At 33.7% G+C, this 12396-nt stretch overlaps 1 protein-coding gene across 1 annotated transcript in view; it reads right to left on the bottom strand.

Annotated features, from left to right (window-relative positions):
- Positions 1 to 12396, bottom strand: part of Cabcoco1 (ciliary associated calcium binding coiled-coil 1) — a 103544-nt gene that overhangs the window by 68552 nt on the left and 22596 nt on the right. Inside the window, exon 5 of the mRNA XM_076834995.1 lies at positions 1899 to 1971. Within this exon, the coding sequence (XP_076691110.1) occupies positions 1899 to 1971 (73 nt within the window). The remainder of the gene's footprint in view (positions 1 to 1898; positions 1972 to 12396) is intronic.

The following is a 12396-nucleotide window of genomic DNA, read 5'->3' as shown; positions in this document are numbered from 1 at the left end:
AAAAAATAAAAATCATACATATTATTGGGATAATGTGATTTTTTTTAAAGAGAGAGTGAGAGAAGGAGAGAGAGAGAGAGAGAGAGAGAGAGAGAGAGAGAGAGAGAATTTTAATATTTATTTTTTTAGTCATCGGCGGACACAACATCTTTGTTTGTATGTGGTGCTGAGAATCGAACCCGGGCAGCACGCATGCCAGGCAAGCGCACTACCACTTGAGCCACATCCCCAGCCCAATGTGATGTTTCGATACACATATAAACCATATAGTATGATGTTTAAATCAGATAGCATATATGAGTTTCATCAAACATTTATCAATTCCTTAGGATGAAAACCTTTAAAATATTTTCTGCTAGTTTTTTGAAATATGAAGTACATTTTCATTATCTATAGTCACCCTATTGTGAAACAGCACACCAGAACTTATTGCTCCCATTAAACTGTAACTTAAGTACCCATTGATAAGCCTTTCCTCATCCTTTCTTCTTCCCTCCTCTCCCTAGGGAAACCACCATTTCCCTCTCACTTCTATAGGGGTCAGCCTTTTTAGACTCCACATATGAATGGGATCATGCAGCATTTGTCTTACTATGCCTGCTTTGTTTCATTTCATATAATAACCTAGTTCCTTCCATGTTGTTGCAAATGACAGGATTTCATATTTGTTTATGGTTGTACAGTATTCCACTGTGTACATGTACTAACATTTTCTTTAGATAGACAGTTTAGTTGTCTCCATTTCTTGGCTATTGTGAATTGTATTACAATGATCATAGGCTGCAAATGTATCCTTGACATACCAATTTCAATTCCTTTGTATATATAACCACCAGTGGGATTGCTGGATCACATGGTGGTGCCAAGCACATAAATTCCAGAATAACACCATTCAAGAAGACAGATTAGGGGGGCACATTCCATCTTGTGCTTCATATCAGGAAAGTTATAAGGATAATATGAATACCCTCTGAATTACTGTTTATTTCTGATTATGATCATTCCTATTTCTAAGACATAATGAAGACTCTGGAAGTGATTGAGAATCTGCAAGAGCACTTTTTATGGTACTTTGGTCTCCTTATGATGTTGTTCTACTCAGGATTAATTTCTAGTAATTACAGATCTGTGATTATATGTAAGGCTGTTTTAAAGTGTCTCTAGGTAGATCATTTCTTGTAGAACTTCCATGCACTGCCATTGAATAAACCGATATGGTATTAACTGAAGGACTACTGTGTCCTGTATTGTATTCTAGACTGTCACATATTAAAGAAAAATGGCAAATAATCTCTGCTTTTGGGAAGATTAGGTTGACTATATCAACCTACAGAAATAATTAGAAAACTATATAATAGTGTATATTTATGTTTTTATTGGTGAAAGTGCAACCAAAATTCAGCAGGAAGGAAGAGACTAATTGAAATATAATCATAGACTGTGATTAGAGAGCTTTTATAAACCCTTTGTTTGAGATGTGATATAATTAAGACAAGTTTTCATCAGTGAGGAAGTGAGATTTGAATTAGGCCTTAAAAATTGACTAGACTAAAAATAAGTATGAAATTAGAAGAAATTTAACTGGATTAATTTATTTCACATTTCCTGATTTTATTTGTATGAAGACATGGATACCATAGTCAATTTAGGTTTGTCAAATAATCCATAAATTCTTAAAGTATATGTGATTAACAATGCTGCTAATGCTGAAAGACAGCTTATTTTCTTAATCCAAAGCTCACTTTATACAATTATTCTTTTTGCAAACTACTACTTGGTTATATTAACACTTGAATAATCTTGACAAGAAGTTGCTTTAAGCAGTTAAAGATCCAGATGCTGATCAGCATGCATTAAGTGATTCAGCTTAATTGGTTCCATCTAGATGAATTACTTACCTCAGTTCCTATCACAATTTCTTCCCTGGTAGAGAAGAACAGAAACTCATACAGTCTGTAATGTTGAAATAAGCTGAAATACAAAACAAATGTGCAACTATAATAAATTTATTGCAGGGAAAAAAGAAAACACATAAAGCCATTTATTAAAAGTACATTAGTGCTGATCCAGCTAAAGATACCAAATACTAATATAAAATACCTCTTTTATTTCAAAATAAATTGTCTAGAAATGCTAAGAATAAGATTTTAATTTCTGAGACATTTACAATGTAACACAGTACCTAGAATAATGTCAATAAATCAATCTGTGATGATTGGATAGGTTTGGGATAAGAAAGCAATTAGATTGCATCTTGGTAATTCTGAACTTAAAACCAAATAAGGTCCATCCCTAAATAGCACTAAATTTCACATTATATTCTGTTTTGCTCCAAAATAGAGTCAATTTGCTCTGATATGAATGGCACTGAATTCTGTAATCTACTTCCATATCAATTACTTCTTCATATAGTCTTAAACTGTTTCAAGATTAAATTAATCTCCAGTAACACCTGAAAAATGATGCGACATGAGCTGAAATCCATTTAGAAGATGTCCAACTTTCCTGCAGAATATTCAATCACACATCAAAGGGTGGAATACATTTAAGACGAATCATTTCCTTTTCTCTTACCTGGAAACTAGGTGGTCAGTGTATAAAAACTACAAAGAGCAAAAGGATAAGAGCTCCCGAAAATAAATATTTTTAGCAAATTTAAAGAACTCAGCAATGTATTATTGAGAGTTAAAAATATACTGAAGGGCTGACTTCTAATATCCTGTTTGTGATAATATTTGAATTTTTCTAATTCTCTTCCTGCTGGTTGGGAAAATTAATAGACTCATATTACAGCAAAATGCCCAAGAACAAAAAATTGTCTTAGTGGTTTCTCTTTCACTCTGGTGCCTTTTGCTATTTAAGAAAATTGATTTTAATATAACTGAGAAATTAACATTTGCAAAATGTAGCTACAGAGCATGTATAATAATGGCTTCTCCTGAATGCTGTAATGGATCAAAGTTTCAATTCATTTGGAATCAATGAAGAAATCCTCAGGCAGCTGGGTCTCTTTGAGTTATATTAGCAGCTGATCTCACTACTAACACAATCCATTAAAAAGTGATAGGTGTGTAGAACTCACTTATGGTTTTTCTTCTTTTTTTTTTTTAACCTTGTACACTTGAATTACTCATCAACATTCACAAAACTAACTTAGCTTTTTGGCATCACTTTGATTTGTTGGCTAGGAAAATACATTAAGATTAGTGAAGTTTGATGTTTCATTGGTGCAAAATAAATTCATATTCTCCCTCCCTGAAACTAGTAGCCTAGAGAAAGCTATAAGGTCAAAAATATTACATTGGCAGTAAGTGATTTTGAGTAAAAAAACTGAAGACCGTGTTGTGGAAATAGCTTGGCTTCCTCCACGTGAACAAGAGTAAAATTTCCCTTTCTCCATCCTGTGTCACACAAAGAACTTACTTCATAAATAGAGAGAGAAGAGGGGAGGGGAGGGGAGGGGAGGGGGATAGTAAAGGATAGGAAAGGCAGCAGAATACAACAGACCCTAGTATGGCAATATATAAATCAATGGAAGTGTAACTGATGTGATTCTGCAATTTGTATACGGGGTAAAAATGGGAGTTCATAACCCACTTGAATCAAAGTGTGAAATATGATATATCAAGAACTATGTAATGTTTTGAACAACCAACAATAAAAAAAAAACTGTAAAAAAAAATTTTCCTTCCTGCAATTTGATAATCTTTCAGTTTTATTCTCTTTGTTGCACATAGGAATCACATTGTCCCTGTCAGGAGGGAAACGACCTTGCAATGAAATGAGCTGTATGACTTGGATGCCATGGTCAAAGATGCAGAGCTGGGAGCAAGGCAGATCTAGGGTGATATATCCAGGAGAAGGGGCCTAAAGAGCCAGTTTCTTAGGGGCAGCCAAAGTCCTTTTCCCTACCTCAGTTTTATCAGAGAGTGACAAATGGTCATGCAGGAGAGCAAATGATACTTCAGTTGTGGGAGTGCATTTTCTCTTTCTTCCTTTAGACTTCTGGATGATCAAGTTCCTAGACTATTTTGTCACACATCTAGCCTTAGTGTTAATTTAAAGGGAGATGGAATGGAAATAGGTCAATATATCTGCTCCATGCCAGGATGTACAATATACTATTGTGCACAGAGGGGCAGATTGGCTTTCTTATATTAGACATATGCCTGCACACATAACCTTGCCTAATTCCCAGGGAACAGGTGGAATACACAATGCAAGAAATGTGCTTGGATTTGAGATATATCTCATTTCTTTCTCTCTCTCTCTCTCTCTCTCTCTCTCTCTCTCTCTCTCTGGCTCTCATTCTATGTATCTATATATATATATCATATATTGATATATATATATGTAATCTCATGATATATATGTATATATATATATAGATGACATATACATAATTTATATACATCTATATATATCACACACATGTATATAGGTCTCAATATATTTATGAATAATATATCATACACACATATAAATGATTACATTAAAGCTACAGTGGCATTTATAGCCATATTTATGTCTGTAACATATTATATATACAAATGTATATACTGCACAAATAGATTTGTCAGTACTTACAGTAATGTGGGGGAGAAATTTTGGTATTAGTTTTTTCAAATCAGAGACCCATCATGGGATATATACTAAGAGCATCCAATGGAGTTTAATTTTATTGTCAATTTCTTGTGCTATGAGTCATGTTCTACAAATTGATCTCCCTAAATTAACTAGGGCTTTGAGCAGTTGGGTAAAGTTGCTATCAGGCTAAATTGAAATACACATACACTTTTAATAATTGAGTTGCATTCATATTTATAAAACTGCCTTATACTCATCAAAATGAATGTATTATGTGATTTAATTGCCACTACACTTACATTTGTGAATCTATGAGGGATAATGAACAGGTGTTGTGGGAAAGCACATTTCCTTTCACCCAACTATAGTATAAATTCCAGATATACTACTAACTGATATTTTGTCAGTTAGTAGAAAATACAAAACTTCCTTAAATTCACAAATGAAAATTTAACAGCATGAAAAATGATTCTGGTTGATTTTATTTGACTCATCTCTCAAATGTTACTTTTTTTTAAAGAGACATGGGATTATAAGTTTTTGGTATGTGAAGTTAGTGAGGTTAGGATCCAAAGGTGAAATAGAAATGGAGAGACTTCTGTCAGATTCATTCTAGTTATCACCTGGAACCAAAACCAGACAAAGGCACACCAGGGGAAGAAAACTTCAGACCAGCATCCCTGATGAACATAGACGCAAAAATTCTTAATAAAATATTGGCAAATCATATACAAAAACACATTAAAAAGTTAGTGCACCATGGTGGAGTAGATTTCATCCCAGGGATGCAAGGTTGGTCACCATATGGAAATCAATAAATGTAATTTACTACATAAATAGTCTTAAAGACAAGAATCCCATGATTATCTCAATAGATGCCGAAACATTCGACAAAGTACATCACACATTCATGTTGAAAACACTAGAAAAAATAGGGATAGAGGGAAATTAACACCAAAAATCCCTAAAAAAATAAGCAGGAAAAAGAAGTAAACAGAAACTTCTAAATAGAAGAAACACAAAAAGTAAATAAATACATGAAAAAATGTTCAATCTCTCTTTTAATCAGGGAATTGCAAATCAAAACTACACTAACATCTCATCTCACTCCAGTCAGAATGAGAACAATCAAGAATACCAACAACAATAAATGCTGAAAGGTTGTGGAGAGAAAGGAACACCTGAACATTGTTGGTGGCACTGAAGGCCAGTAGAACCACTCTGGAAAGCAGTTTGAAGATTCCTCAAAAACTAATGGGACCACATATGAACCAGCAATCCCATTCCTGGGTATTTTCCAAAAAGATCTAAAATCTTAGCAATGCCTTCACAGTGTCCCAGAGGTTTTGAAATGTACAATTATTCTCATTTTCATCTAAGTATTTTTAAATTTCACTCCTGATTTCTTCTGCTATAGATTGGTCACTCAAAAGCATATGTTTTAGTCTCCAGGTGTTAGAGTAGTTTCTATTTTTTATTGTTGGTTTCTAATTTCATTCCATTATGAACTGATAGAATGCAAGGCATTATCTCTATTTTTCTGTATTTCCTAAAAGTTGTTTTGTGATCTAAGATATGGCCTATTTTAGAGAAGGATCCATGTGCTGCTGACAAGAAAGTGTATACAGGCATTTATGGATGAAATATTCTATTTATGTCTATTAAATATAAATTATTAATTGCATTTTTTTAGTTCTATAGATTCTTTATTTAGTTTTTGTTTGGAAAATCTATCCTGTGAAGAGACAGACATGTTAAAGTCACCCAGAATTACTGTGTTGTGGTCTACCTGATTCTTTAAATTGAGAAGGGTTTGTTTGATGTACAGAGATGATCCATTGTTTGAGGCATAAATATTTACTATTGTTATAATTTGGACTCCTAAAGCACAAGAAGGAAAATCAAGAATCAATAAATGGAATGGCATCAAGCCTGAAAACTTCTTCACAGGAAATGACATAATAAAGAATGTGAAGAGATAGCCTACAGAATGGGAGAAAATCTTTTCCACCTGAATCTCAGAGAATTAATCACCAGAAGAGATAAAGAACTTAAAAAACTTAACACCAAAAAAAATACCAAAAACAAAAAATCCAATCAATAAATGGGCAAAGGAACTGAACAGACGCTCCACAGAAGAAAAAATACAAATGGTCAAAAAACATACAAAAAAATTTTCAAGATCTCTAGCAATTAGAGAAATATAAATTAAAACTACACTGAAATTTCAATTATCTCCACTCAGAATGGAAATTTTCAAGGATATAAATAACAATTTTAGCAAGGATGTGGGGAAAAGGTGTATTTACACATTGCTGGTGGGACTGCAATCTAGAACCACTCTGGAAAACAGATTGCAACCATTGTGGAAGCAATATGGAGATTCCTCAGAAAACTTGGAATGAAACCACCATTTGACCCAGTTATCCCACTCCTCAGGTATATACCAAAAGGTCTTAGAATCAGCATACTACAGTGACATAGCCACATCAATGTGTATAGCAACTCAATTCACAATAGCTAAGCTATGTGGAATAAACCTAGGTTCCCTTCAACCAATGAATGGAGAAAGAAAATGTGGTATATGTACACAATGAGATATTACTCAGCTATGAAAAAGAAAGACTTTATGACTTTTGCTGGCAAGTGAATGGATCTGAAGATTATGGTGCAAGTGATACAAGTCAATCCCCCCAAACCAAAGGTCGAATGTTCACTCTGATATGCAAATGCTAACACAAAACAAGGGGTGGGAAGGGAAAAATAGAAGTTCAGTGGATTAGATAAAGGGGAATGAAGGGAAAAGAGGGGTAATGGGAATAGAAAAGATAGTAGAACAAATTGGACATAACTTTCATATATTCGTATATGAATACATAACCAGCGAAACTCTACATCACGTATAACCACAAAAACAGGATCCTAATAAGTTATACTCCATGTATGCACAATATGCCAAAATACATTCTATTGTCATGTATATCTAAAAAGAACAAATTAAAAAATAAAAATAAAATAAAATTTTCACAATTATATTTGATTTTAAAAAATCTAAAATCAGCATACTATAGTGACACAGCTCCATCAATGTTTATAACAGCACAATTCACAATAGCTAAATTATGGAATCAAAAGAGATGCCTGTTAATATACGAATAGATTAAGAAATTGTAATACACACATATACACACAATGAAATTCTACTCTTCCATTAAAAAGAATGAAATTATGGAATTTGCTGGTGAATAGATGGGAATGGAGAGTATCATGCTACGTGCAATTAGCCAAACTCAGAAAATCAATGGTCAAATATTTTATCTCATATGAGGAAGCTAAAGTAAAATAAAGGGAAGTGGGGAGGGAAGGGTAAGATTGCATAAGAAACCAGTCATATACAAATCGATGAGTGAAAGGAAGTCTAGTAGACTAGAGGAAGGAGACGGGGAAGGGGGAGGATAGGAGGGAAAATAGGAAGGAAAAAGGGCAGATAGAGAACTGAAATCAATTCGTATGCATGTATGAGATTGTTGGTATGAACCCAACTACTATGTATAACCATAAAGCTCTAATAAAAAATAAAAGAATTATATCTCAACATTGGACAGACTATGACAAACCCAAGGTCAACATTATTAACATTATTCTGAATGGAAAATAACTGAAAGCATTTCTTCTAAAAACAGGAACAAGTAAAGGATGTTCACTTTCACCATTCCTATTCCACATAGTCCTTGAAACTCTAGCCGAGCAATTAGGCAAGAGAAGGAAACTATATGGATATGAATAGGAAAAGAAGAACTCAAACTACCTCTGTTTGCCATGACATTATCCAATATTTAGAAGACCCCAAAAATTGCCACCAGAAGACTTTTAGAACTCATGAATCAATTCAGCAAAGTAGCAGGATACAAAATAACACCCATAAATCAATTATGTTGCAATACTCCAATGATGAATATGCTGAAAAATAAATTAGGAAAACTATCCCATTCACAATGATCTCAAAAACAAACTGGGGAATGAATCTAACAAAAGAAATGAAGAAAGGCCTGGGGATTTAGCTCAGTTGGTAGAGTGCTTGCCTTGCATGCACAAGGTCCTTGGTTCAATCCCCAGCACCACAAAAAGAAGAAGGAGAAGGAGAAGAAGAGGCTCTAAAATGAAAACTATAAAACACTAAAGAAAGAAATGAAGACCTTAGAAGATGGAAAGATCTCCCATGTTCTTGGATAGGCTGAAGTAATATTGTCAACATGGCCATACTACGGAAATGATATACAAATTTAATGCAATTCCCATTAAATCCCAATGACATTCTTCACAGAAATAGACAAAGCAGTCATGAAATTCATTTGGAAAATTGAGTCCCAGAATAGCCAAAATAATCCTTAGCAAGAAAAGCAAAGTAGTAGTCATTATAATACCAGACCTCAAACTATACTACAGAGCTATAGTAACAAAAGCAGCATGGTATGGCACCAAAACAGGCATAAAGGCCAAGGGAATATAATAGAAGGCACAGAGACAAATCCATGGAAGTATAGTACTCTCATGCTAGACAAAGATGCCAAAAACGTAATTTGGTGAAAAAAAAATGGCCTTTTTAACAAATGATGCTGAGAAAACTGGAAATCCATATGTAGGCGAATAAGATGTGACCCCTATCTCTCACCCTGTGAAAAAGTCAATTCAAAATGAATTAAAGACCTAGGAATTACAGCAGTAACCCTGCCAGTGCTAGAAGAAAACGTTGGCTCAATATGCCAACATGTAGGCTCAGGAACTGACTTCATTAGTAAGGCCCCTAAAGTGCAAGAAGTAAAATTAAAAATTAATAAATTGGATGGCATCGAATGAAAAAAACACCAAGAAAACCAAAAAAGCCCAATTAATAAATGGGCAAAGGAACTAAAGAGACACTTCTCAAAAAAAAAAAAAAAAAAAAAAGAATGGTCAACAAATATATGAAAAAATGTTCAACATCTCTAGAAATTAGAGAAATGCAAAATAAAACTCTGCTGAGATTTCATCTCACTCCACTCAGAATGACAAATATCAAGAATACAAGTAACAATAAATGTTGGTGAGGATGTGGGGAAAAAGGTACACTCACATTGCTGGTGGACTGCAAATTGGTACAACCACTCTGGAAAGCAGTATGGAGATTCCTCAGACAACCACCATTTGACCCAGTTACCCCACTCCTCAGTATATATCCAAAGAATTTAAAATCAGCATACTATAAGTGACATAGCTACATCAATGTTTATAGCAGCTCAATTCACAACAGCTAATTTATGGAGTCAACCTAGGTACCCTTCGACAGATAAGTGGATAAAAAAATGTGTAGCCAGGCATGGTGGCGCATACTGTAAACCAGGCAGCTGTCCAGGCTGAGGAAGGAGTAATGCAAATTCAAAGCCAACCATAGCAACTTAGTGATGCCCTAAGCAACTTAGCAAGACCATGTCACAAACAAACAAACAAACACAAAAAGGACTCGGGATGTGGCTCAGTGCTAAGCACTCCCGAATTCAATCCCCAGTACAAAAAATAAATAAATAAATAAATAAAAGAAAAAGAAAAAAAAAAAGAAAAGAAAATGTGGTATATACACAATGGAATATTACTCAGCCATAAAGAAGAATGACTTTATGTCATTTGCTGGTAAATGCATGGATCAGGAGACTATCGTGTTTGGTGAAATAAGCCAGTTCCCAAAGCTGAAGGTTAAATATTTTCTCTAATATGCAGAAACTAATCCAAAATAAGGTGGGTGGGGATTGAAAAAAATAGAAAAAAGATCAGGGTAGTAGAGAAAGAGGAATGAAGGGAAAGGAGGATAGATGGGATAGTGAAGATAGTGGAATGAATCTGACATAACTCCCTGTGGACATGTATGAATATACTGCAGTCAGTGAATCTCAACCATCATGTACATCCGTAAGACACGATTTTTTTAAAAAAGTAAAAGTAAATAGCAGAAAGATCAGTAGAATAGAGGAAAGGGAACAGGGGGTGGGAGAATAGGAGAGGAAGGGGAAGTACTGGGGACTGAATTAATTATAAATGCACAGAATATAATTATATTCCATGATTTTATAATTTGTGTCAAACTAAATTCTAGGGCTGGGGCTGGGGCTCAACCGGAGCGCACTCGCCTGGCATGTGTGAGGCACTGGTTTCAATTCTCAGCACCACATATAAATAATAAATAAATAAATAAATAAATAAATAAATAAATAAATAAATAAATAAAGGCCTATATTAAAATAAATAAATTCTATTGTCACATACAACTAAAAAGAACCAGTAAAAATGTTTTTTAAAAGGTGACTAACACTGAAATCCCCTTCTAACATGAACATTTTCTAAAAGAAAATGTTAAGAAATACATTGATGAACATCTGCCTTAGAGAGATCAGAGGGAAAGGAGACCATTCTTACTATCCAGTAAGTAGGTGTCTTTATGGTGCTTATGTGGGTGTTGCTGCCATTGGTCTCCACACCCATTATAAACCTACTGGGCCTAGAGCTTAAGTATAAAAATGTGTTCTGCAAAAGCAACCTGGTATATTCAAATAGTGTGGAAAGAAGGATGCCAGTACAGATGTGCAGGGTGGAATTCTCTTGCTTAGTGATTCTCAAACTGTGGTGGGCAAACAAACCTCAAAGCCCAGGTTCTTATTCAGTTCTGAATTTCTAGCTCCTTCCCTCCCACACCCAAAGACCCTGCCTTACTCTAATTGATATGAGAACTACTGTGCCTTTTAGTGAGAGTCACTCATTAGGAGATATATTTTTATATTAAGAAATCATATTATATCAGATGCTATTATATAAAAAGCATATCATATGCCATTATTAACTCATGCCAGAAGTCAGTATATAAACTTTATCATATTAAACACACTAATATTTATAAAGCTTCCAGACTACAACCAGGATCTTTGCCAAGCAAATCATGAGCATGTCTAGAATATCATTTGGCACCCTTTGCTTTAGAATTTTAATTTTTTAAATTGGAAAACACTGGAGTATATAGCATAAGAAGAACAAGGATATTATGCAGAGACTTGTAGCTAGGCAAAAGAAAGAATTTACCTGCTCTTGTTTGGATATTTGCAAACTCAAAATGTCCCTTTGGAGAGATGCATGACTCTAATGCAGACTTTGTGACAGACTATATAAAAAGACAGATTCTTTATTCACCAATGAAGAATCACTGTAATAAAAAAATACTTTCTCTCCATCCACTGTTGTTTTCCAAGTAGAAAGACAGACAATAATGAGTTTAATTGGTCCATAGTATAAAATATTTTATAGTATACAATAAATAAATCTCTTCCATTTCTAAAATAAAACATTTAAAGTGAACATTTAAATGGAAGTGAATATTGCTCTTTAAAATGTAAGCTAGTAGTTAGAAATGTCAACTATCTAAAATATAGAATATATTATAATTAAGTCTGATTAATGAGAAAGAATTATCTTATTAATGGAATGGTGCTAAAGATGCAGAGAAAAGAAGAATTTCTTAGGTATTTTATTATAATTCTAGGTAAAACTGTATTTACTAAACACAAGTCATTTTAAAGAATGCAACATTAGCCAAAATGTTTAATGTCCTGACTTATTTATTAGATGGAAGATTTAAATATTATTTGTGTATTGGTTTGATTAATTACTGTGTCAATTCTATAAACATCTTATTTTTTATGAAAGGCTTTGTTTTTCACTGCTATCTATTTATTTTTATTTGTTGGTTTATAAAAATTATATATAATATCAGGATTCATTTTGACATAA

This window comes from Callospermophilus lateralis, chromosome 15, assembly GCF_048772815.1.
Source record: "Callospermophilus lateralis isolate mCalLat2 chromosome 15, mCalLat2.hap1, whole genome shotgun sequence".
In the NCBI taxonomy this organism is placed as follows: Eukaryota; Metazoa; Chordata; class Mammalia; order Rodentia; family Sciuridae; genus Callospermophilus; species Callospermophilus lateralis.
Note: the sequence above shows the minus strand (reverse complement) of the source record. Positions and strands in the feature narration are given on the sequence as shown.